The sequence below is a fragment of the Heptranchias perlo genome, chromosome 2 (assembly GCF_035084215.1).
Source record: "Heptranchias perlo isolate sHepPer1 chromosome 2, sHepPer1.hap1, whole genome shotgun sequence".
In the NCBI taxonomy this organism is placed as follows: Eukaryota; Metazoa; Chordata; class Chondrichthyes; order Hexanchiformes; family Hexanchidae; genus Heptranchias; species Heptranchias perlo.
Window position 1 is genome coordinate 147,228,726 of NC_090326.1, and position 27,919 is coordinate 147,256,644.

General features: G+C 45.2%; 1 protein-coding gene across 2 annotated transcripts in view; it reads left to right on the top strand.

Moving 5' to 3' along the window:
• Positions 1-27,919, top strand: part of ptprn2 (protein tyrosine phosphatase receptor type N2) — a 924,398-nt gene that overhangs the window by 109,113 nt on the left and 787,366 nt on the right. For both annotated transcript variants that reach the window (XM_068008124.1, XM_068008134.1), the window contains exon 2: positions 17,878-17,928. In XM_068008124.1, coding sequence (XP_067864225.1) covers positions 17,878-17,928 — 51 coding nt within the window. The remainder of the gene's footprint in view (positions 1-17,877; positions 17,929-27,919) is intronic.

Here is a 27,919-nt window from a genome sequence, read left to right on the forward strand (position 1 = left end):
GTCCATCACAGACTTCAAGTTTTGCACTCGTCTTTCTGAATCACGTTCAAACAAAAGCATAATGAGAAAGGAAGTCTCCAGGAACACTAAGTACCCGAGCCTGGTTGTCTGCAGCTTCTTAATCGATACCTGAAGGAACTCGTACAGACTTTATTTAACAGCAGTTATACTTTGTGGCGAGACCGCACCTGGAATACTGCATACAGTTTTGGTCTCCATACTTAAGAAAAGACATACTTGCTCTCGAGGCAGTACAAAGAAGGTTCACTCGGTTAATCCCGGGGATGAGGGGGCGGACATATGAGGAGAGGTTGAGTAGATTGGGACTCTACTCATTGGAGTTCAGAAGAATGAGAGGCGATCTTATTGAAACATATAAGATTGTGAAGGGGCTTGATCGGGTGGATGCGGTAAGGATGTTCCCAAGGATGGGTGAAACTAGAACTAGGGGGCATAATCTTAGAATAAGGGGCTGCTCTTTCAAAACTGAGATGAGGAGAAACTTCTTCACTCAGAGGGTAGTAGGTCTGTGGAATTTGCTGCCCCAGGAAGCTGTGGAAGCTACATCATTAAATAAATTTAAAACAGAAATCAACAGTTTCCTAGAAGTAAAGGGAATTAGGGGTTACGGGGAGCGGGCAGGAAATTGGACATGAATTTAGATTTGAGATTAGGATCAGATCAGCCATGATCTTATTGAATGGCGGAACAGGCTCGAGGGGCCTATTGGCCTACTCCTGCTCCTATTTCTTATGTTCTTATGTAAAGTGACAAACACTTGGTTCTGAAACTCCCAGGGGTCCCGCTCCGCAGGCTCAAGTGTGGGGGAGCAGGACCCCCATCCACCCGAGCCCAAAGCAGTAGACCCTGTCCCAAATCCTGGCGAGGAGGTCATTTCCAAAACCAGGGTAGGTGCCTGAGAGGGCACGTCAGCCATGCCCACTTCATTACACCTCCCAAAAGGCAGAGCAGCTGTTCCCACCTGAGGTTTCCCTCAGGCCCTTCTGAGCTAAAACAAATAGCTTAAAAAAAAATCTTCAGTACCTTTGTTCCTGCAAATTAAATGTAATCAATTCTCCCTGGTATCGATTATTACATAGATTTTTACAGCACAGAAACAGGCAATTCAGCCCAACTGACCAATACTGGTGTCTATGCTCGACACGAGCCTCCTCCCACCTTACTTCATCTCACCCTATCTGCATATCCTTCTATTCCTTTCTCCCTCGTACTCATCTAGCTTCTCCTTAAGTGCATCTATGCTATTAGCCGCAACTGCTCCATGTGGTAGCTGATTCCAGGTTCTCACCACGCTCTGGGTAAAGAGGTTTCTCCTGAATTCCTTATTGGATTTATTAGTGACTATCTTATATTTATGACCCATAGTTTTGGAGCCCCCCCACCCCTGACAAGTGGAAGCATCCTTTCTATTACTACCCTCTCAAACTCCTTGATAATGTTAAAGACCTCTGTCACTTTTCAGTCTTCCCTAGACACACCTCCTTAACTGGCTATGTCCTGTCCCACTGGCAGGACAGACCGACCAGAGGTGGCGGTACAGTGATCTACAGTCAGGAGGGAGTGGCCCTGGGAGTCCTGAAATCTCATGGCATCAGGTCAAACATGGGCAAGGAAACCTCCTGCTGATTACCACCTCCCACCCTCCCTCAGCTGATGAATCAGTCCTCCTCCATGTTGAACACCACTTGGAGGAAGCACAGAGTCCTGAAGGACATAGCTGCCAGACTGGGCAGGTGGTGAGCGAACCAACACAAGGGAAAAACTTACTTGACCTCATCCTCACCAATCTACCTGTCGCCAATGCATCTGTCCATCACAGTATTGGTAGGAGTGACCACCACACAGTCCTCATTGAGATGAAGTCCCATGTTCGCACTGAATTACCATCCAACATGTTTGGCACTACCACCGTGCTAAACGGGATAGATTCAGAACAGATCTAGCAGCTCAAAATGGGCATCCATGAGGTGCTGTGGGCCATCAGCAGCAGCAGAATTGTATTCTGTAACCTCATGGCCCAGCATATTCCTCACTCTACCATTACCAACAAGCCAGGGGATCAACCCTGGTTCAATGAGGAGTGTAGAAGTGCATGCCAGGAGCAGCACCAGGCGTACCTAAAAATCAGATGCCAACCTGGTGAAGCTACAACACAGGACTACATGCATGCTAAACAGCGGAAGCAACATGCTATAGACAGAGCTGAGCGATTCCACAACCAACAGATCAGATCAAAGCTCTGCAGTCCTGCCACATCCAGTCGTGAATGGTGGTGAACAATTAAACAATAACTGGAGGAGGAGGCTCTGTAAACATCCCCATCGTCAATGATGGCGGAGTCCAGCACGTGAGTGCAAAAGACAAGGCTGAAGCGTTTGCAACCATCTTCAGCCAGAAGTGCCGAGTAGATGATCCATCTCGGCCTCCTCCCGATATCCCCACCACCACAGAAGCCAGTCTTCAGCCAATTCGATTCATTCCACGTAATATCAAGAAACGGCTGAGTACACTGGATACAGCAAAGGATATGGGCCCCGAAAACATCCCGGCTGTAGTGCTGAAGACTTGTGCTCCAGAACTAGCTGCGCCTCTAGCCAAGCTGTTCCAGTACAGCTACAACAATGGCATCTACCCAATAATGTGGAAAATTGCCCAGGTATGTCCTGTCCACAAAAAGCAGGACAAATCCAATCCGGCCAATTACCGCACCATCAGTCTACTCTCAATCATCAGCAAAGTGATGGAAGGTGTTGTTGACAGTGCTATCAAGCGGCACTTACTCACCAATAACCTGCTCACCGATGCTCAGTTTGGGTTCCGCCAGGACTACTCGGCTCCAGACTTCATTACAGCCTTGGTCCAAACATGGACAAAAGAGCTGAATTCCAGAGGTGAGGAGAGAGTGACTGCCCTTGACATCAAGGCAGCATTTGACCGAGTGTGGCACCAAGGAGCCCTAATAAAATTGAAGTAAATGGGAATCAGGGGGAAAACTCTCCAGTGGCTGGAGTCATACCTAGCACAAAGGAAGATGGTGGAGGTTGTTAGAGGCCAATCATCTCAGTCCCAGGACATTGCTGCAGGAGTTCCTCAGGGCAGTGCTTCATCAATGACCTTCCCTCCATCATAAGGTCAGAAATGGGGATGTTCGCTGATGATTGCACAGTGTTCAGCTCCATTTGTAACCCCTCAGATAATGATGCAGTCCGAGCCCGCATGCAGCAAGACCTGGACAACATCCAGGCTTGGGCTCATAAGTGGCAAGTAACATTCGTGCCAGACAAGTGCCAGCAATGACCATCTCCAACAAGAGAGAGTCTAACCTCCTCTCCTTGACATTCGATGGTATTACCATCGCCGAATCCCCCACCATCAACATCCTGGGGGTCACCATTGACCAGAAACTTAACTGGACCAGCCATATAAATACTGTGGCTACAAGAGCAGGTCAGAGGCTGGGTATTCTGCGGTAAGTGACTCACCTCCTGACTCCCCAAAGCCTTTCTACCATCTACAAGGCACAAGTCAGGAGTGTGATGGAATACTCTCCCACTTGCCTGGATGAGTGCAGCTCCAACAACACTCAAGAAGCTTGACACCATCCAGGACAAAGCAGCCTGCTTGATTGGCACCCCATCCACCACCCTAAACATTCACTCCCTTCATCACCGGCGCACTGCGGCTGCAGTGTGTACCATCCACAGGATGCACTGCAGCAACTCGCCAAGGCTTCTTCGACAGCATCTCCCAAACCCGCGACCTCTACCACCTAGAAGGACAAAGGCAGCAGGCACATGGGAACAACACCACCTGCACGTTCCCCTCCAAGTCACTCACCATCCTGACTTGGAAATATATCGCCGCTCCTTCATCGTCGCAGGGTCAAAATCCTGGAACTCCATTCCTAACAGCACTGTGGGAGAATCTTCACCACGGACTGCAGCGGTACAAGAAGGCGGCTCACCACCATCTTCTCAAGGGCAATTAGGGATGGGCAATAAATGCCGGCCTCGCCAGCGACGCCCACTTCCCATGAACGAATAAAAGGAAAAAAAAACAACCATGCCCCAGGCAGAAAATTTCCTTTCTGCCCTTCCAGCCCCAGGAATTTCAAGGCCATTGTGTTGTACATGATATAATGTTCCTGTCATTATAAAACAGCACATTTGACTTACCTTAAGCAACGCCACTGGAGATGTTGCTGGTTTATGTATAAAACACATGCATGTCAAAGTGTCAAAAGCCTTTTTAAAAAAAATGAAAGTAATCAGTCAAATTATTCTGACCTGGAGCCAGTACTTGCTGATATTCAAACTTCATTCACCAATAGCAATTGACGTCTAATTGACCTCCAGATGTATCTGTTAAAGAAGTAGACATTATGGGGGTGATTTTAACCCCCAAGAACAGGTGGGTTGGGGGCGGGTGGGAGTTGAAAATCGTTTTTTGGATTGCGACCGCAACCCAGCTTTATTTCCAGGTTTAACTCGGGCACCTAAAAGTACAGGCTTCCCACTGGGAACGCAAAGTCCGAAAATTTTGCAGTTGTGACCCAAAAAAACAACTATTTTCAACTCCCACCCGTTCTTGAAGGTTAAAATCACCCCCTATAACTTTAAATAGGCAGTGTAGGTTAAACAACTCTCCCGTAACAGCTTAGTACTTACCATTGTGTGTTACATGGTATACCACTTCTGTTGTTATTAGGCAGCTTACCAGCACCAGTTTACCATGAGTAATGGCACAGGACTTCTGATAGTGTAAGTATACCGTATTGCACCTAGCATGTGCCCACCACACTCCCAGACATCATACCCCAGATGTCAGACTTCAAATTGTCACACTGTGTTACAGACAGAAAACAATCTTAAGCAAAAGAGCTGGAAAGGCAGTCATTTATTGCTGGTTACTTCTGACCTGGAGCCAGAAATTTGCCAACTGCTGCTTTGCCCTCCATTTGATCTCTGGAGTTTACAAGCAACATTGGTTACCTGGATTTGCCAGTTTAGAAGACGGACGCCACAGGTTGTACTTGAGCAGTGACGGGCCCAATTAAACATAAATCCATCTCCGCAGGTAAGAATCACAATTGTGCTTCATGCTCCGATTCCAAACTACACGTGATCAATGCCAAGGGAGATCTGCTATGATATAAATAAATGATATGAATGCTCCATATAATGACATTAAAAAATTATGGACCACGTATTACACTTCTGTTTTGTATTGTAATACTATGAGTAACTAATTGGGACTTCTGTTTCTCCATAATGTAGATATTGCATTTATAAATGGAAAGTTGCAGGGATGCCTTCATTTCTCATTGTCATTTATGTTTCAACAGCAACTGCCTGCAGCAGCTGTAAAATGAGCCCACATGCCCTGAAAAAAGAATTAACGTCCGTGGTTCTGTTTTTTTTTAATAAAGCAGCCGGTCTGTGTTTGGCTTAGAATGAAAACCTCCATCGCATACCCGGGCTGTGCTTGGGTAAGACAGGCAGACACCCATCATGTTTACTGTTTGGAAGCTCACACGAAGGGATCTTCTAAATGTCACATGCGTTAACAATGAATGTGATTATAAATGTTTTTTCCTGCTCCTAACTTTGTATGAGTTAGATTTTAATCCTGGTGCCAATAAGCATTCTGATTTCCTTCCCCACCATAGCTATGAACTATGGAATACTATTACCTCAGTTGGCTCCTCATTTTTCATTTCCGTCCAAAGATTTTCTGCTGAGGGTAACAAATGGAATCAGTTCTTGTCCTGTTCTGAATATATTGCCATTTCAAGTTTTTTTTTGTTGCTTGGGATAAGGAACACTATGGAGGAAATTGTAACCCTCCAGGATGGTTGGTGAGGGGTTAAATTGGTAGAAATGCGAATCCTGACCCCAGCCCTCTGCAAACGCGCCTACTTCGGGTTTAACCGGGGCGGGTTGGGGGTCGGGCGAGTAACCCGCTCTCGGGAGGAAGGTCGGTAATTATAATATGTTGATGAGGCTCCGTGCCTCAGATTTTGTCAGCCATTTGGATTTAACACCTCCAGCACGGGTTTCCCGGGGAAACCCTGCAGCTAAAGGAAAGCGAGAACTGCTGGCTCAACCACGAGGAGTTGGAGTGCTTGCCCCCCCCAGGCCCCCAAGCAAACCTGCAGCCAATTTCCAACCATCCCCATGATCTCCGGACCCGCCCCCCCGGGTGATCTCTGGACCCGCCCCACCCGCGATCTCTGGAACTGCCCCGCCCGCGATCTTCCAAACCCCTCTCCCCACCACCCCGCCCCGCCCGCGATCTTCCAAACCCCCACCACCCCGCCTACCGGCGCAATCTGATCTCTCTCTCACTCCTTCCTCTCCGTTTTATAGCAGTCTTTCTCACTTGGCAGCGACCAGCCTCTCAATCTGGGCGGGAACCGGAGTAAAAAAAATTCTAAGAAGGTCCTGCTGTTTAAATTCGGCAGGACTACGCCTTCCCGGTATTTCTGGGTTGCCCGGCTGGTGACAGACCTCCCCGTAAATATTGTGGTCTGTGTTCCTTGAGGCCCATTTCAGCCGGATAATATAAATGCTTGAGTTGATTGGCGTCATTGTGTTCTGTGCTTGCGTTATTTTATCCTGAAGGTGTTAATTAGAACTTGCTGCTCCGCCTGGTGTGGGAGGGGAGGGTGGTGGTGTTGGGGGGGTGGGGGTTGATGACTGATCTGTGCTTGCGGTTTTTTAAGCTCAGCCCAGGGTGAGAAATGATAACAGATTGTTGCATCACAGCAGGTGATTTCTTTAAATGTATAGACATTATGCATATACTGACAGTGATGAGAACTAGACCCGGCCTCCGTTCGTTGTCACTCAGAATGGAGAGAGAAAATGTTTCTACTTGAGAATTGTCTTATGGCTCTGACTTATCGGTCTGCAAGACTGATCTGTTTCTGTTATAGTCAACAGTGCTTCATCTGCAGAAAGCATTGTATGCTCAGAGTGGTTGTTCAATCGGGATAAAGGGATAGATTAGAATCACTATTAAAGGTCTTATTTAGGGCAACTGAATCATTTCAAAGTGAGGCAAACTCTTTTCAGGGCCAAGTACGTTCCTGTGTGATTTAACCTCTGCACTAATGTATACTCATTTTACTAATAGTTCAAAGTCCTTCAGAAGTGCAGGTAGCACTGTTGAAAATTACCATTTTGTGGTAGAGCAGACCCTTTGGAATAGATAGTGCTTAATCTTCGAGCTAGTGACATTAAAATATAAGTGGGGGCTGAATGATACAGTGAGTTAGCTTATTGCCCTTTCACCTCTGCAACTTGGATTCAATCCAGCGTCAAGGCTGACATGATGAAGGTCTTCTCTCCTGCAGGCTGTAATAGGTCCTGCATGAAATTAGTTTTGATGGCCTCAACCTACTTATTAGTTGATGTGAGTACAAAAATTGTCCCAAATTTGGCACCACTGTTACTCAGAGAGGCTACAAATGTTTCTGGTATCGATGCAGTACAGTGCGAGCCCAAGATTGGCATTAAGGCATGCTGTTGGAGGAGATAGAAAGAGCTTTAATCTGCATCAGCCCAAGCTGTTTACCTAGGAGCACTTGAAGCTGAAACTTGGGGGAGGGTAATTTTTCCGGCAGCACAGATTGGAAATTTAGGTGTGCACTGCGCATGATTTTCTGATCATATAAGTAAATGGTTGGGAAATTGTGTGCTGCACGTACCTGAATTTTCAGCATGCGCTCATGGCAGGCAAGGCTTCGCACCTGAAGTGCAGACTGATAAAATAATCCCTTTGGTGCCCAAAGTGTGTAGCATGAGCAGGGGATACTACCGGGATGCCTGTTTATTTGAGTCTGAAGTTGTTGATTTAAATTGGGGGACATCCTGACACTATCGCACAAAGTCAAGATCACCCCCTTGTCTTTGTTTTACTGGAACAGGTGTCTGTGCTTCAGAGATGGCAATGATCCTGTTCACTATAGCATGCAATGTGTGGCCAATGGAATTCCACTCTTATGTCCATCTGTCATGCTTCTATGTTAAAGAGGTGACTGAGCGGTTAGAAAACCACGACAGAGAGACCGTGTCGGAGAAACCGTGATGGAAAGACTGCAATGAAGAGACTGGGAAGACAGTTGTTTTGTTACTTGGTACAGTTAGCAACAAGTGCACGTGTCATTGTTCTGTATGACTTGGGTACGGCCATCACAGTCACAGGGACACCAGCCTATGTTTTGTACAGATGGGAGATAAGTTTCTGGGTGGTAACCTGGCAGTAACCCGCCCCATTGTAGAACCCATCCGATTATCGTTCCATTTAAATCAATGGGATGAAAATTGGGCGGGTTCTATAAGGTTGAAAATTAGTCCAGTGAAATTTGATAAATTATGGCTAAATATCCATATGCAAGTACAGAAGAATTACAGAGAATTATTTATGTCTCATTACTAGCAAAAGAGCTGCTAACTCTATACAGCAGGGAAACTGCAATCAACTGCTCAGTATCCTTTGGGTGCTGAATGGAAGCAAAAGAAGCTGAATGCTGTAATGCTTAATGTAATTTAATATGCATTAACCGTCTTTATTTATAATATTTGAATTAAACATTAAACAAGACTCTTCAATTTACAAGTGCCAGTTCCGTACCAAATGTGCTCCAGTAACTTCATGCTGTGCAACAGACTAAAGCCTACGATGGAGTGTGATCTCAGAGACAAATTACACACTGTTCACATGAATACAGCGATAAAGAAAAGATCTCCTTACATCAGACTTGTATATTTGTGAAACTTCTCTGTTTTAAAATTTTGTTGTGCATCTCCTGTTACGTTTATACTTCTGGTGACGTTCTCCCGCTCCTCAAGGGGAGAGACACCACCGCTGAAAATAAATGCTTTTTCATTTGGGGCATCCAGTGTCCGTGCCAACCACTCACTGTAAAATATAGAATGATCAGATGCAGAGTAAAACTCCCTCTAGTCTCTGTCAAATAATGTGCCTTAGCTCCAAACCAAGAGTTTCCTACTACATGAAATTGAATTTTCGGCTTCTCACTCCCTATTAATAAGACAGCCAATTTGTTGCTTCCATTCCAACCAGTCTGAGCCGGATTTAAATCCAGCTCCCAGAGGACACATGATCATGGAGTAGGTTTGGATGAAGAAGGCCTTTTAGCCCATTTAATCTCATCCCCATTGTTGTTCGGCTCAATATTCCAGTTAGTGATCAGCCACTATGTAAAGAAATACTTCCTGACATCTGTTCTAAATTTGCCCTTCACAACCCTCTCGCTCTACCTCCTCATATTGCTGCCTGGAAATACCTGAGAGTATTGCTTCAGATTTATTTTATCTATCCCATTAAGTAGGTGAAAGCAGAATGTGCAAATCCCCTGTGCTGCTCATCCCCTAATTGTGGAGCTTCTGGGAGTTCTGTTGAAATGTGACTGGCTTCTAGTTCCCTTAAAAAATCATTTTTCAAAAGAAAACACTTAAACAAAAGAACATAAGAAATAGGAGCAGGAGTAGGCCATTCGGCCCCTCGAGCCTGCTCCACCATTCGATAAGATCATGGCTGATCTTCGACCTCAACTCCATTCCCTGCCCGATACCCATATCCCTTGATTCCCCTAGAGTCCAAAAGTTAAAGGTTTACAACACTGAAGGAGGCCATTTGGGCCATCATGTCTGTGCTGGCTCTTTACTAGAGCAATCTAGAATGAATTTCACTGGCCTGCTTTCTCCTTATAGTTCTATATCTTCCTCTGCTTCAAGTGTTTATCCACTTTTCCTTTAAAAGATGCACGTCTTTGCCTTAACTATTCCCTGTGGCAAAGCATTTGACGTTCTAACAAATCCAGCTGAAGAAATTTCTCCTAACCTTTTTTCTTACCCCCTCAATGACTATTTTAATTTGATGACCCTTGATCACTGATATCATGGACAGATGTGTCTGCCACAGGTAGATTGGTGAGAACGAGATCAGGTAGGTTACACTGTTGTGTTGGTTCTTTCACCAACTGACACAGGCCCAGTCCAGCTTCTTTGCCCTTCAGGAGTCAGCCAACTCGGTCAGTAATGGTACCACAGAGACCTTCTCGGTGGTGGGCTTTGAAGTCCCCCACCCAGAGTACTTTCTGTGTCATTGCTTCCCTCAGTGCTTCCTCCATGTGGTGTTCAACATCGTTAAGTACTAATTCAGTTGAGGGCAGGGCTAGTAGGTGGTTATCGGCAGGAGGTATCCTTGGCCTTGTTTGACCTGAAGCCATCACGAGGTTCAGAGTTAATGATGAGAACCTCCAAGGCCAACCTAACTGACTGTTTACCACTGTACTCCCACCTCTGGTGAGACAGGACATACCCAGGGATGGTGACAGAGGAGTCTGGGATGTTGGCTGATAGATTTGACTCTGTAATTACAGCTATATCTGGCTGTTGCTTGACTAGTCAGTGTATGAAGCTGCTCTCCCAACTTGGACAGCAGTCTCCCAATATTAGTGAGGAGGACTTTAGGTTTGGATTGATCCGATGCCTGGTTCATTGCTGAGAGGTCCGTCAGATATTTCTTTTATGATTCTGTTCTGTAGCAATTGTTCGACTGAGGGATAGGCAATAAATGCTGGCCTCGCCAGCGACGCGCTCATCCCATGAATGAATAAAAAAAAAGTGGCTTGCTGGACCACTTCAGGGGGCATTAAGAGTCAACTACATAGTGTTGGACTGAAGTCACTTGTAGTCTAGTCCAGGTAGCGGTGGCTAGTTCACTTCTCTGAAGGACATTAGTAAATCTGTTGAGTTTTTACTGCAGTCTGGAAGCTTTGATCATTTCTCCTGTTGCTAGCTCATAAATGGCCAGATTTATTGAATTCAGTTTAACAACTTGCCATGGTGGGATCTGAACTCATGAACACTGGGTTGCTGGTCATACCATAACCTGTACAGGACCATATCCTGTAGATCAGCTCTGTCCCACGTTATGTGCTCAAGTCTTGCAGTGGGGTTTGAATCCACAACTTTCTGATTCAGAGGTGAGAGGGTATCTTCACTATACCGTCATCATAGATAACAAGATTTCCGCCTTCATACCCGGACAGTCTTGCTCTCTCGTTAACTATTCATTTACTTTTAATATGCTTATAGAAGTCCTTACTATTCTTATTATATTATCTGGTGGCCTCTTTTCATATTCCCTTTTAGCCCATTTCATTATTGTGTTTCAGTTTAGTTTTAATTTCTGTATCCTTTGGTGCAGTCCCTTGCATAACAACAGCTTTCACTTCCTCAAAACATCCCAAAGTACTTCTTATTTTTGAAGTGTAATCACTATTGTTTTGTTTTGGGAGAGCACATGAGATCAGTTCATCTGTTTTGGTGATGCTGATTAATGAATGAGTGTTTGGAAAAGACACCAGGAGAATAGTTATCATGGGATTTTTTACATCTACCTGAAAAGGCAGATGGGACCTCGGTTTAACGTCTCATCTGAAAGACCACATCTTTGACGAATGCAGTACTCCCTCAGCCTAAGTTATCTACCCAGGCCCTGGAGTATGATTCAAACCCACAACCTACTGACTGAGAGACAAGAGTAGTACCAACTGCACCCAGCTGGCCCAGCAAATCTCAATCATTTATCTGTGTACAGAGAGGGAATTGTCCCTGGCCACTCTTCTACATTTTCGGGCGGCCAGTTCAAATCGGTAATGGCAGAGGCCTGGCAACAAGTTGCCCACTCACCCACGTGGCTGCAGGTAGTGTGAAACCCAGGAGAGGTAAGCATCTTTGGGGGGGAAAGAAATCCTGCCTCAAAAGCTCTGTACAACTGCTGGTGTTCCACATGTGTCATGGTTTGAGTGATTTCCTTTTGAGTCAGAGGTCAGACTTTGAGTCTATTTCTGTAGATTCAAAGTATTTTTGTCGAAACAAAATTGATTTCTTTGTTGACTTTGCACTGAAGTTTTCTAATCAGACTGGCCAGACAGCTGCTGAATGTCCCTTTAGTCCCACAGGCGGAGTGTACTTTACTATTAACCCGTACTTTCATGAATAACTCTCGGACTGTCATCATTTCTCCAAAACTGGTTGAAACATAACCGTGTACTTAGTTTTGGTAGTTAAGTAGGATGAGGAGGAGTGTAGTGCATTGCTTAGTAACACCATGGAGTGGTAGAGTGCATGTTCATGCCCATGATTCTCATTATAATGAAGTCTTGATCGCGAGCAGATTCTTGTAGAGACGCCAAGAGGAGGTGAAGTGACGATCTAGAAAACAAGCAAAAGTTAATCAACAATTTCAAAAAACTGTATACCTATGACATATGAAAACAAATAGTTACACTGGGCTTGAAACTTAAGCTGTAGGTATAACTACCATTCCTTGGCTTATATTGTAGGAGAAAAAGCGTAACGTGAAAACCTGATGGAGGAAAATCCACATGTTGAAAGCACAAAATTGGTGATGCATTTCTAGGGCATCTAAGGGCATACTCCCTTAGAAAACTTGAATTTTTATATTGCAATAATGCATTTTTGTTAATTTTAAGCACTTTTATGCTTCATAATCAATAGATTTTCAACCTTTAAAAAAATAATTAAATGACATTTGGAATTTAGTAGACCACCCAGATCATCACTTCTCACCCCCACCCCAACATCAGTCAATGTGGCATTCTTCTTTCCCTCACGCTCCCCACATCAGTTAATGATGCTACTCTCACTCATTATGCCTTCTTACTTTTCGCTGGCACTCTCCTCCCCCTCTCATCCAAAAGCATTGCTTCCAACTCCACCTCTTGTACTCCCTCCAAGCACCACTCCCAGCGTCTACCCCCTTTTTCCACTTTGCTGCCATCCATTCCCCTTTCTGTCTTCTCTTCATTATCTCTTATTTTTCTCCACCATCAATTCCCCTCCCCTTCATTTGCTTCTTTCCACTCCCCCCTCATTGATCTCAATTTTCCTCTTCTCCCTTGCCTCAGTACAACTGCTACATGGTGTGAAACGCTGATAGTTGACCTGCTATACAGATGTTTTCCTTAAGGTAAAAGAGTATGCATTCCACTTTCACTCACCTTCTTGGAGTTAGTTAAAGAGCATCACTGACAAAAATATGAGGTCAGCTAGCCCTTCCTGCTGTCTGGGGAATAGTGCATTGTGCGGGAGTGTTCTGGGAGGGGAGTGGAGAGGGAGAGAAGAATAATGAGTAGGAGATCATAGTAATTCCAACAATTCCTGTTCCTCAGTTTCTTATCTCCACGGTCTGTGCTGTTTGTTCTACTATACCTGAATTGCTGGCTTTTAATTGCCTCTTTACTTTCCCTCAACCTCTACCTCCTATTGCCTTCGTTTCCACATCATCTTTGGGAGCATAGTTTCTCTTCACTGCTTTGACCATAAAAGAGATTTACTCATGGAGGCAGAGGGGATGGCTGAGGTACTAAATGAGTAATTTTTAAAAATTCGTTCATGGGACGTGGGCGTCACTGGCGAGGCCAGCATTTATTGCCCATCCCTAATTGCCCTTGAGAAGGTGGTAGTGAGCTGCCTCATTTGAACTGCTGCAGTCCGTGTGGTGACGGTTCTCCCACAGTGCTGTTAGGAAGGGAGTTCCAGGATTTTGACCCAGCAACAATGAAGGAACGGCGATATATTTCCAAGTCGGGATGGTTCGTGACTTGGAGGGGAACGTGCAGGTGGTGGTGTTCCCATGTGCCTGCTGCTCTTGTCCTTCTAGGTGGTAGAGGTCGCGGGTTTGGGAGGTGCTGTCGAAGAAGCCTTGGTGAGTTGCTGCAGTGCATCCTGTGGATGGTACACACTGCAGCCACAGTGCGCCGGTGGTGAAGGGAGTGAATGTTTAGGGTGGTGGATGGGGTGCCAATCAAGCGGGCTGCTTTATCTTGGATGGTGTCGAGCTTCTTGAGTGTTGTTGGAGCTGCACTCATCCAAGCAAGTGGAGAGTATTCCATCACACTCCTGACTTGTGCCTTGTAGATGGTGGAAAGGCTTTGGGGAGTCAGGAGGTGAGTCACTCGCCGCAGAATACCCAGCCTCTTTACCAAAGAAGAAAATGCTGCCGGAGTCTCAGTAAAGGAAGATATAATTGAGATACTGGATGGGCTAAAAATTGATAAAGAAGAGGTACCTGAAAGGCTAGCTGTACTTAAAGTAGATAAATCACCCAGTCCGGATGGGATGCATCCTTGGTTGCTGAGGGAAGTAAGGGTGGAAATTACGGAGGTACTGGCCATAATCTTCCAAACGTCCATAGATTCGGGAGTCATGCCAGAGGACTGGAGAATTGCAAATGTTACACTCTTGTTCAAAAAAGGGTATAAGGTAAATCCAGCAACTATAGGCCAGTCAGTTTACCCTCAATTGTGGAGAAACTTTTAGAAACGATAATCCGGGACTGAATTAACAGTCACTTGGATGAGAGTGGATTGATTAGGGAAAGCCAGCACGGATTTGTTAAAGGCAAATCGTGTGTAACTAACTTGATAGAGTTTTTTGATGAGGTAATGGAGAGGGTAGATGAGGGCAATGTAGTTGATGTGACGTATATGGACTTTCAAAAGGCGTTTGATAAAGTGCCGCATGGTATGCTTATCATCAAGATTGCGGCCCATGGAATAAATGGGGCAGTAGCAACATGGATACAGAATTGGCTAAGGGACAGGAAACAGAGAGTAGTGGTGAACGGTTGTTTTTCGGACTGGAGGGAGGTGTACATTGGTGTTGCCCAGAGGTCAGTGCTGGGACCACTGCTTTTCTTGATATATATTACTGACTTGGACTTGTGTGTACAGGGCACAATTTCAAAATTTGCAGATGACAAAAAACTTGGAAGGGTAGTTAACGGTGAGGAGGATAGTGATAGACTTCAAGAGGATATAGACAGGCTGATGGCATGGGCGGACACGTGGCAGATAGAATTTAACGCGGAAAAATGCGAAGTGATGCATTTTGGTAGGAAGAATGAGGAGAGGCACTATAAACTAGAGGGCACAACTCTAAACGGGGTACAGGAACAGAGAGATCTGGGGGTTTATGTGCACAAATCGTTGAAGGTGGCAGGGAAAGTTGAGAAAGTGGTTAAAAAAGCATATGGGATCCTGGGCTTTATAAATAGAGACATAGGGTACAAAAGTATGGAAGTCATGATGAACCTTTATAAAACACTGGTTCGGCCACAACTGGAGTATTGTATCCAGTTCTGGGCACGGCACTTTAGGAAAGATGTGAAGGCCTTAGAGAGGGTGCAGAAGAGATTTACTAGAATGATTCCAGGGATGAGGGACTTTAGTTATGTGGATAGACTGGAGAAGCTGGGGTTCTCCTCCTTGTAACAGACGGTTGCGAGGAGATTTGATAGAGGTATTCAAAATCGTGAAGGGGCTAGACAGAGTAGATAGAGAGAAACTGTTCCCATTGGCGGAAGGATCAAGAACCAAAGGACATAGATTTAAGGTGATTGGCAAAAGAACCAAAGGTGACATGAGGAAAAACTTTTTTACACAGCGAGTGGTTATGATCTGGAATGCATTGCCCGAGGGGGTAGTGGAGCAGATTCAATCATGGCCTTCAAAAGGGAACTGGATAAGTACTTGAAAGGAAAAATTTACAGGGCTACGGGGAAAGAGCGGGGGAGTGGGACTAGCTGGAGTGCTCTTACATAGAGCCGGCGCGGACTCGATGGGCCGAATAGCCTCTTTCCGTGCTGTGACCTTTCTCTCATTCTTTCTACTCCCCGTGCTGCCCTTTCCAAAGAGGGATTCATTACTTGTGTATGGTCCCCACCCACACGCCTTGGTAGAGTGGTTTCAGTGCTACATGGTATTGTGGTAAGGGCAACCTTTGTGTCTGTTTCTGAAATTAGATCGACCTTGTTCATGTTTTTGAAAACAGTGCAGTTGTAGCACTGGGTGAAAAGATGTCTACTGAAGCAGGACAACAGGACACAAGTTGAAATGGGCAAAAGGTAAATTCAGGGCTGATAACAGCAACTTAGAGAACAAATGACAAGTTGTAACAGATAGTTAGTAAAAACGACCATAAGTGTGGTGGAAAAGAATTTAATGCAGCTTTTAAAGGCAGGGAAAGAAGTAGCAAGCCGGAGAAGTTGAAGGAGATAGTTCTAAGGTGGGTGAAGTCTGTGTCACTGATGGAGGAGCAACAGGAGGGAATTGCACAGAAAACCATAGGGCACGGAATAAGATGCAAGGCCTGGAACAGGTTGCAGAGGTAGGGTGGGAGGTGGACAATGTTACATAGGTGGAGAGATTTGAAAGACAAGGACTCAGATTTTGAATTTACCGCATTGAGACAGAGAGCCAGTGGAAATTGGCAAGAATGGTGCTTTGGGCAAGTGGGAGTTAGTGCGGGACAGTTTGTGGGTGGTAGAGAATTGGACGAGTTGGAGTTTGTGTACGGCTGAGCTTGGGAGGCTAGTGAGGAAGCCAAGTCTTACTTTAATGAAAGCATGGATAAGGATTTCAGCAGTGGCAGAGTGAGGTAGGATGAGAGGTGGACAATGTTACACAGGGGGAAGTAAGATTGTCTCGTTGATAGAATATGAGGTTTGAAGCTGGACACAGGTCAAATAGGGCACTGAAGTTGCGCGTCATCTCATGAGCACTGGGGAGGGAGATAGAGTTGGGACAAGGGTGTAGGACTTTTGGCAGGAGCTGAATAAGATGCATTTGATTTCCAAGTGTTCATTTGGAGAAAATTCTGACTTGAGATCATAATGCCAGGAAAGAGATCAATGTAGAATGGACTTCCAGGTGGGATAGTGGAGACAAATATCCTAGAATTTTAAGAAACGTGATGTGAAGGGGAGGTGGTGGGGGGGTGAATTCGTTTTTTCTGGATGGATAAGCTGAGCTAAATAGCTTTCCTCCCCCCACATAACATCCATCACCACATTACAAAAATGGATTCATTCTTTGCAAAGCGCTCTGAGATTATTCTGAGAGATGTGATTAGACACTATATAAATGTACTTCTTTTTCTTTGTATCTGTCTTGTAAAGCAGTCTGCATGGAGGTACACTGCCTGTAACTGGAGAAGAAATGGCTCCCCATCCAACCCAAAAAGCACAGTTGGTCATGATGATTTTTGGTGTTAAGAACATTGTCTGAACTGTTGTACATTTAAATTTAAAGATGATTTCTCAGGCACCTGTCCTTTTACCCCTTGGACCTTTGGTCACTTGCAGCCTTGGCTGATGGAATGAAAGTCTCCTTAGTCTGCTGGAGGGTCTCTTGCATATTGATTTTAGGCAGTCTCGATCCTTAGAGACTCTTTAAACAGCAGGAAATCCTTGTGAAAGACAGTTGCGTTCCTGCATGTTGAAGATGTCATGAACATCAATTTTAAAAAATCTCTCGTTAAAACAGGAAAGAAGAGTAAACTATCGGAAATGCTATGGAGAAGTTTTGGAAAAAGGGTCCATTGACATAATAAGGTGGTATTAGGAAGATAGGAATGTGTGGGACCAGAAAAGATCATCTGGCCCATCCCAGAGTTCAAAAATGTAAAGCACAGTTCATGACCTATATCCCTCAATTGATTTCCTCATCAAATGTCTGTCTAACTCCTCTCTTAAAATGATTGATGTTATTCAGACACTGTCTCTGAAAGTATGGGGTCAACACAAGAGAGGAGGGGAGAAAATTGGAAAGAGAAAATGTGAGCTCTATAGAAAAATGTAATTAAAAATGTTACTCAGTGGAGCACAGTTTTATTTGATGTATACCAGAAATTATATTTAACATATGCTTGTCTCCGAAGTTGTTTGGAGACTGGTCTGCCTGCAGTTATTGAATTTAATTTAATTTCTAATGGATTTACTTGTGTTCTCTTGCAGGCTGCTTGTTTGAAGCCGATGTGTGCAAACCCTATGAGATTTGTGTAAATGGTGAGTAATTTCTACACCTCGCTAGGTTGTTTGTACTTGCGGTTGCCAGACTGCTGCTGTTAAAACTGATGAGTTTCCGTGATAATTTCCAGCCACAGATTGCTGTGTATTTACCCACTTGACCCATTGCTGCAGCTTCCATGATGACATGTATAGTTTCAGTGGTATGTTAGAAGCAAGCCTCTGGCTGTCCAATGGCTCGGTGAGTATATCCATTGAGGAACTGAGCCGTACAGGCCAGGGAGACCCCGGGGCTGATTCCTGTGTTTGTCATGGGTTAGCTAAGCTCAGCAAGGTTGGTGGTTTAGGCAAGACAATTGGCCTCAGCAACCCTGAGTTAGGGAGTTGAAAATCAGCCTGGGTTTCTGCTCCTGTACGTTATCTAGTGACACCTGTTGGAAGCACATGCGTTGATTGAAGGGTGAACCGGTTAGGGCTGAGTTGTAATGGTGACCATGTTGAATATCCTGCCAACACTCGCTGTCTAACTCACGTATGGATCATGGTCAATTGGACGAGGTACCAGAGAGTGTCCATGGAACTGTAAGATAATTCTGTGACCTAGTGCTTGAAATGGGCCCATCTCAAAACATTGTGAGCATGCAACACAGACTGTTATTATTTATCCATTAACTTTGAGTCATAGTATAGTATTGGAGTGGTTATGGTACTGAACTAGCTACCCTGAAGTTGGGAGTTCAAATCCCACCATGGAAAGTTGTGCAACTGAATTCAATAAATCTGGTAATTCATAGGTTAGTACCAGGAGAAGTTATGATCAAAGCTGGTTTATTAATGTCCTTTCTGGTCTGGCCTACACATGACTCCAGTCCAACATTATGTGGTTGACCCTTAATGCCCTCTGAAGTGCCCTAGCAAGCCACTCATTACAGAACAATCACTAAAGAATAGAGTCATAGGAGAAATTTTGGACTGACCCATCAGCAACGGCCTAGGCACCAGAGCAGGACAAGACTTAGATAATCCCATTTTAGTCAATCCTGCAAGTCCTCCACTCTGATGTCTGGGGATTGATGACCAAGCTGGAAGAGCTGCCCCATTGACTAGTCAAGCAACAGCCTGATCTAGTTGTACTCACAGAATCATCGGGCCATCAACATACCCAGGGATGGTGGGGGCACAGTGGTATACAGTCAGGTGGGTGTGGCTCTGGAGTTCCTCAACATTGATTCCAAACCCCATGAAGCCTCATGGCTTCAGGTCAAACAAGGCCAATGAATTGTCCTGCTGATAATCATTTACTGAGCTGTCCCCCCCCCGCCCCCCAAGCTGATGAATTAATACTCCTTTATGTTGAATACTACATAGAGGAAGCACTGGGTGATGCAAGGACACAGAATGTACTCTGGTTGGAGGACTTCAATGTCCACCACCAAGAGTGGCTCAATAATACCACTACTGACAGAGCTGGCCGACTGAAAGACTGGGCTTATGTCTGGTGGTGAGGGAACCAAGGGGAGGGAGTAAACTTCTTGACTGTAAGCCTCACAAGTCTACTTTGTCCATGAAAGCATTGGTAGGAATGATCATCACCCAGTCCTTGTGAAGAATACAACCTTGTCTTCACATTGTGTAATGTAGCACTACCACCATGCCAAGTGGATAAACTACGGGCAGATCTAGCAGCTCGGAACTGGGCATCCATGAGGTGCCGTGGCCCATCAGCGGCAGCAGAATTACACACCACCACAACCTGTAACCTCCTGACCTGACACATCTCTCACTCCTCCATCAAGTTGGGAGGCAAGTTTAGTTCAATGGGAAGTGTAGAAGGATGTGTCAGGGCCACCATCAGGCATACTTTAGAATGAGACACTGACCTAGTGAAGCTACAACACAGAGCTTGCCTGCATGCTAAACACCAAAATCAGCAGGTCATAGCCTTAGTTAATTGATCCCACAGCCATCAGAGCAGACAAAGCTCTGTAGCTCTACCATAACCAGCCATGGATGGTAGTAGGCAACTAACAGGAAAAGGAGGATCCATGAACATCCCATCCTCAACCATGATGGAACCCAGCACATGAAGGCAAGAGCCATGGCTTGAGTGTTTTCAAGCACCTTCAGCCAAAAGTGTCAGGTGGATGATCTCACTCTGCCTTCAGTGACCACGTATGACACCAAGGAGCTCAGACAACTCTTCAGTGGTTGGAGTCATTGCCTATCTTTCGGTCAGGAATAATTGTAAGCCCCAGGACATCACTAAAGGAGTTCCACAAGACCACGTCCTCAGCCCAACCATCTTCAGATGCTTCATCGAAGACCTTCTCTCCATCATAACCTGGGGCTGTTCACTGATGAATCTACAATGTTCATCTCCATTCATAACTCCCCCAATGATGGAGCAGCCTATTCCAACCTACAGCAGGGCTTTGATAAGATCCAGGCTTTCAAGTGGCAGTTAACATTTACACCCAATAAATGACCCTAGGCAATGACCATCTCCAACAAGCAAAGGCCCAAACACCTCCTCTCACCTTCAATGGCACCATCATCACTGATCCTAACCCTAATGCAGTGCCTACCATCAATGTTTTGGGGTTACCATTGACCAGGAGCTTAACTGAACCGGGCATATCAATACCTTAGCTAAAACAGCAGGGCTAAAGACTCCTAAGCACCAAGAACTTCTCTACCATCTCCATTACTCAAATCAGGAGTGTGATGGAATACTTTCACTTGCCAGATGGATGTAGCTGCAACAACACTCAAGAGGTTTAACAGCATCCAATACACAGCAATCCTCTTAGTAGGCACGACTGCTACTAGACTGAATATCTACCCCCTCCACCACCAGCAGACTGTGGCCGGAATATGTACGATCTACAGGATGCACGGCACCAACTCATCAAGCTTATTGGACAGCACCTCCCAGCCCTTCGACCCCTACCACCAACAAGGACAAGAGCAGCAAAGTCATGACAAAAGCATCACCTCCGAGTTCCCCTCCAAAGTCGCATCCCATTCCGACTTGCACTTATATCACCGTTTCCTTCATCGTTGCTAGGTCAATATTCTCGGAACCCCTGCCTCACACAATCACGGGAGCACCATCAGCCCAAAGACTGCAGTGGTTCAAGGGAAAGGCCCACCACCACCACCTCAGGGCAACCAGGAATGGGCAGTAAATGCAGCCTTACTAGTATTGGCCATATCCTGAGAATAAAGAAAAAATAGCCATAGGGGTTCCCCCACGGGGGCTGCCGGATCATAGAATTGCTCCTTATACACCAGCAAAGAGTCAAAAGAAGAAATTGGCTGGAAAAAATAACGTGCTCTTATTAAAAGTATAGAAATTGAGTTTTAAATGCTAAATTAATACCTTAAAAAGAATGTCGTCTTCAATATACAGAACAGCAGCCTGAACGGATGAGCATAATTTTCATTGTGATGACATGCTCAATTAACAAGGTGACATTCGCACAGTGCAATGAAAGATTTTACAGTGGATTATGGCATCACATCGCGCTGTTTGGCAACTAATAGAAGATTGGCTGAACGCTTCAATGAAGGCTGCGTCCTTTAAATTTTCGTACCGAAGTGAAGCTTGTTTCCTTAATAACTGTAGTGTTGGATAATGTCATTGGTCAAATATAAAGGGTATGGACAAGATTCAGCACAGATGTCACCAGTGAGACAGTCCATTGAAAATGGAGGAAGCAACAGGTAATTTGGTAAGAAAAATTAGAAAGTGTCTATCCAGGATTGGAGACTTTTCAGCATCATTAGCTTATTCTGTGATTAGGGGATCTGTTAACAATTCTTTTTTCAGCTGGCGGTATTGGACATTTGCGAGGTGTGGCTGTTTCTGATGTCTGTATGTAACACAGGGTGGGGGAAAGTACTGAGTGGCAGTAAGAGATGATTATTCTACAGTGTTCACTATTTCAGGCTTAAAATACTTACATACTACTGGTGGTAGATCCAGGCCATTCCGTCTATTTTGGAAATGAGAACCGCTTATCTGACAGGTTGGCGAGGCTTTCATTCTGTGATCACAAAATAGTCACCCGTAATTCACAAGGTTTCCACCACTTATCCAGTTTTCAAAGGAATCATCATCACTGGCTATGACAAAATTCCCCCATGGTCTTAATTTGGTGGCTATTCCTTTAAATCCAATCGCAGTGTATACGCAGTTTAAAAAACGACTGTAGCTCAGACTCCTGTACCAAGCATATTTTTAAGTTTTGTTGATTAAGGGCTGAAGATAATTCAGCTGAAATAATCAAGGCTGAGAAAGTTAGAAAATATCCAAAAGGCACCAGTAACTTCAGCTGGACAATTTACTGTGAGCCTGACAAATGTGCAGAGAACAAAACACTGCAGAGCCGGCTAAAAGCTAATCAATTCCTTTTAAGGTTACTTTTTAATATGGATTAAAAGAGCATTGGGAGCTGTTTATCTCGAAAATGTGAATATTGTTTTAAATGAGGCAGCATCATTTTGTTGAGAGAGAATTTATTGTGACAAATAACCTGATTTCAGATTACAGTCACAGGAAAACTGCTAACTGAGTAACACTGCTAACCATATTATACAGCATCAACGACATCTTACCCCCATTACTGAAGCAGGAGTTGCCTTGAAATTGTGCTATACAATACTGGTAATAAGTTTGAATGAAATTCATTTGTGTGCTGTTTTAACAAAGGTGGGATCCCTTTTGCCTTAATTAAAATAGACAAGCTAACCCATTTAAAATTAGACAAGTTCATACATTTGTTACTAATATCACACAGCAAGGACCATTTCCAGGCTTTGAGCACATAATGCAGTCTGACACTTCAGTGAGTACTGACTGAGTGCTGCATTGTCGGAGTGCCATCTTTCAGATAAGATGTTAAATGTGGCCCCATCTACCTCCTCAGATGAATGTAAAAAGTGTGCAAGGCACTATTCAAAGAGCAGAGAGCTCCTCCAACATAGTGGCCATCATTCCTCTCTCAACCAACACCACCACGAGCTTGAAGTGAATTTTGTGCTCATTATGCTGAGGTATGTTGGTACTAGGGGAGTGAAAAAACTTTCACTCCAAATGGGCCCTCCACTGTAAGCTTCACCTTTTTTATTGAGCAGCTTTGGTGAAGTGTCAAGGCCCATAGTGCCAAACATCTGTAAGGGAGGGGGGGAAAGAAAAATTGGATAAGGCCTATTATTGGGTGCGGTTGGCACGATCCGCTATTAACCCGTGTCCAATGGCCCTTAAGCAGGCAGGATGAGAACTTTGTCCGGCCTCAGTACTCACCTCCAAGCAGCATTGAAATCTTGGCCTTCCACAATGATTGGAGTAAATGCGCACTTACCACCAACAGAGGGAGCCCTAATCTCTTAAAGGGAGGATGTCTCTTAAAATCTCTTCAAAGTAGCCGGTACCTGTTATTTGCTAAAAATAACAGCCTGCTGTCTGCACCGAGTCTGAACGGAGATCAGACGTCACACACGTAAAACACAGATGCAGGTCCCCTCCCTATGTTTACAAATTGATGAGTTATGTTAAAACATTGAATAATGGTTATGCACTACTAAATCCCACATCCTCCAATCTGCATGTCAGACCTCACCAATATGCTGATCTGAGTTTGTATCAGGCCTGCGAGAGTACGTGCACCAAGTTTCTCTGCTGATGCACTAGTAGCCTTGGTGCAAGAGGTGGACAGAAGGAGGGACATCCTATATCCACAGGATGGGGGGGGGGGGGGGGGGAGGGCAAGAGCCCCTCCAGACATATGCCCAAACGGCAGTGGAAGGCAGCGAAGGACGAAGTCAATGCCAGGCGCACAGCACCACGAACATGGATGCAGTGCAGGAAGAAGTTCAATGCTTTGACAACGAGTGGTCAAGGTGAGTGAGTTCAACTGTCGAGGCGTCTCCTATCAACTGCACCACTAGCTGCATCCACTGCTCCTCGCACCCCATCACCCACATACCAACAAACTCTTTCAATCAGCACTCAACTCTTCCAATCAGATGCTTCCTCTCACCCTTACACATTACCACTGTTGCAAGATGCCCACCCACAACTCACAGGTCACACACACTATTAACCATGACAGGTACATCACCCAGGCACACGTCCCGCTTTCTTGCAGGAGAAGATGGCGTATAACAGGAGGCAGCAAGTGGCAATTAGCCCCTTGAGCATGTTCCGCCATTCAATGAGATCATGGTTGATCCATGACCTAACTCCGTATACCCGCCTTAGCCCTATATCCCTTAATACTCTTGGTTCACAGAAATCTATCAATCTCAGATTTAACATTCACAAGTGAGCTAGCATCAACTGCCGTCTGCAAAAGAGCGTTCCAAACATCTCCCACCCTTTGCGTGTGGAAGCATTTCCTAACTTCACTCCTGCACGTCCTGGCTCTAAATGTCAGGCTATGTCCCCGCGTCCTAGTTTTCTAGACTAGGAGACCTCCAACAACAGTTACAAATGCATCAACAGCCAGAAGCAATAATCCAGCCACTAACCTGTTAAATCCTGCATGGTCCCTTTAAATAGCGCTAGTGAGGGGTTCTCCAGGCACTCTGAGACATGTTCAGATGGTCATGGTTAAGACTGTGCCATGAGTTGAGCATTAAGTCCGAAATTGGTGTCTATCACTTTAAATCAGTGTTGCACACTGATTGTATCCATTTTCCCCTTACTTTACTTGCAGCTGGCGTTCGGTATTTGCGCATGCGTCAATACCTATACCAAGATGGCGTTCGGTGCACATCACGCTGGAAACGTGCGTGCGCTGCCAAGACGCCATCTTGGATGTTCGGGAGGCCACGTAGTGCCGAAACAACGGGCGCTACATGGTCCAATTTCTAGACCTAGGTTTCTCAACTTTAAAAGATCAGATAAAGCATGACTGGTTGCAAACTAGTCAACTCCAACAAACTGCGCCAGCTGTAACGTCAGAAGAGCAGCGCTTGCACAGGTACGAAAAGTAATCAAAAAGGCTAATAGAATGTTGGCCTTTATCTCAAGGGGGCTGGAATACGAAAGCGATGTAGTGATGCTTCAGTTGTACAGAGCCTTGGTCAGACTCCATCTGGGGTATTGTGTTCAGTTTTGGGCACTCAACCTCAGGGAAAGATATATTGGCCTTGGAATGAGTACAGCGCAGATTCACCAGCATGATACCGGGGCTGAAGGGATTCAATTATGAGGATAGGTTGCATTCCCTTGAGGTTTGTATTTCCTTGAGTTTAGAAGGCTGAGTGGCGATTTAATCGAGGTGTTTAAAATGATAAAGGAATTCAATCGGTTAGGTACAGAGAAACCACTACCTCTGGTGGGGAATTCCAGAACAAGGGGGCATAATCTTAAAATTGGAGCTAGGTGTTTTAGGGGTAGGAACATAGGAACAGGAGTAGGCCATTCAGCCCCTCGTGCCTGCTCTGCCATTTGATAAGATCATGGCTGATCTGTGATCAAACTCCATATACCTGCCTTTGGCCCATATCCCTTAATACCTTTGATTGCCAAAAAGCTATCAATCTCAGATTTAAATTTAGCAATTGAGCTAGTATCAATTGTCGTTTTGCGGGAGAGAGTTCCAAACTTCTACCACCCTTTGTGTGAAGAAATATTTTCTAATCTCGCTCCTGAAAGATCTGGCTCTAATTTTTAGACTGTGCCCCCTACTAGAATCCCCAACCAGCGGAAATAGTTTCTCTCTATCCACCCTATCCGTTCCCCTTAATATCTTATAAACTTCGATCAGATCACCCCTTAACCTTTGAAACTCCAGAGAATACAACCCCAATTTGTGTAATCTCTCCTCGTAACTTAACCCTTGGAGTCTGGCTATCATTCTAGTAAACCTACGCTGCACTCCCTCCAAGGCCAATATGTCCTTCCGAAGGTGCGGTGCCCAGAACTGCTCACAGTACTCCAGGTGCAATCTAACCAGGGTTTTGTATAGCTGCAGCATAACTTCTGCCCCCTTGTACTCTAGTCCTCTAGATATAAAGGCTAGCATTCCATTTGCCTTCTTGATTATTTTCTGCACCTCTTCATGACACTTCAATGATCTATGTACCTGAACCCCAGGTCCCTTTGGACATCCACTGTTTTTAACTTTTTACCATTTAGAAAGTACCCTGTTCTATCCTTTTTTGATCCAAAGTGGATGACCTCACATTTGTCTACATTGAAATCAGGAAGCACATTTTTTCACAAAGATTAGTGGAAATCTAGAACTTGCTGCCCCAGAGGGCTGTGGATGCTGGGTCAATTGAAATTTTCAACAGTGAGATTGATAGATTTATTTTGTCAGTTCAAAAACTATGGAGCAAAGGTGGGTAAATGGAGTTGAGGCACAGATCAGCCATGATCTGATAGAATGGCGGAACAGCAGGTTTTCACAGGTGGCTTTGAATGAGATTGCCAATTTAATACTGAATTGTATGTGGTTTTGTGTTGCAGTCTTCTGCCTGAAACTGGATTGAGACTGAACGTAGTGTACAGTCAGAAATTGAGGGATTTGTGACTGGTTATATCAATTTACTTTGAACTGTGAAGTGATCTCTGCTTCTTATGACAGATTATTCCTTACATTTTCATTCTAATTGTCTGTTTTCACTGTAAACAGCAGTTATATTCCATTGAATAGCACAATATTGCAGTATTGGAAATTTTGCACGATATTTTTTAAAAATTTGTTCATGGGATGTGGGTGTCGCTGGCGAGGCCGGCATTTATTGCCCATCCCTAATTGCCCTTGAGAAGGTGGTGGTGAGCCGCCATCTTGAACCGCTGCAGTCCGTGTGGTGACGGTTCTCCCACAGTGCTGTTAGGAAGGGAGTTCCAGGATTTTGACCCAGCGACGATGAAGGAACGGCGATATATTTCCAAGTCGGGATGGTATGTGACTTGGAGGGGAACGTGCAGGTGGTGTTGCCATGTGCCTGCTGCTCTTGTCTTTCTAGGTGGTAGAGGTTGCGGGTTTGGAAGGTGCTGTCGAAGAAGCCTTGGCGAGTTGCTGCAGTGCATCCTGTGGATGGTACGCACTGCAGCCACAGTGCGCCGGTGGTGAAGGGAGTGAATGTTTAGGGTGGTGGATGGGGTGCCAATCAAGCGGACTCTTTTATCTTGGATGGTGTCGAGCTTCTTGAGTGTTGTTGGAGCTGCACTCATCCAAGCAAGTGGAGAGTATTCCATCACACTCCTGACTTGTGCCTTGTAGATGGTGGAAAGGCTTTGGGGAGTCAGGAGGTGAGTCACTTGCCGCAGAATACCCAGCCTCTGACCTGCTCTCGTAGCCACAGTATTTATATGGCTGGTCCAGTTAAGTTTCTGGTCAATGGTGACCCCCAGGATGTTGATGGTGGGGGATTCGGCGATGGTAATGCCGTTGAATGTCAAGGGGAGGTGGTTAGACACTCTCTTGTTGGAGATGGTCATTGCCTGGCACTTATCTGGCGCGAATGTTACTTGCCACTTATGAGCCCAAGCCTGGATGTTGTCCAGGTCTTGCTGCATGCGGGCTTGGACTGCTTCATTATTTGAGGGTTTGCGAATGGAACTGAACACTGTGCAATCATCAGCGAACATCCCCATTTCTGACCTTATGATGGAGGGAAGGTCATTGATGAAGCAGCTGAAGATGGTTCGGCCTAGGACACTGCCTTGAGGAACTCCTGCAGCAATGTCCTGGGGCTGAGATGATTGGCCTCCAACAACCACTACCATCTTCCTTTGTGCTAGGTATGACTCCAGCCACTGGAGAGTTTTCCCCCTGATTCCCATTGACTTCAATTTTATTAGGGCTCCTTGGTGCCACACTCGGTCAAATGCTGCCTTGATGTCAGGGGCAGTCACTCTCACCTCACCTCTGGAATTCAGCTCTTTTGTCCATGTTTGGACCAAGGCTGTAATGAGGTCTGGAGCCGAGTGCTTCTGGCGGAACTCAAACTGAGCATGGATGAGCAGGTTATTGGTGAGTAAGTGCCGCTTGATAGCACTGTCGACGAC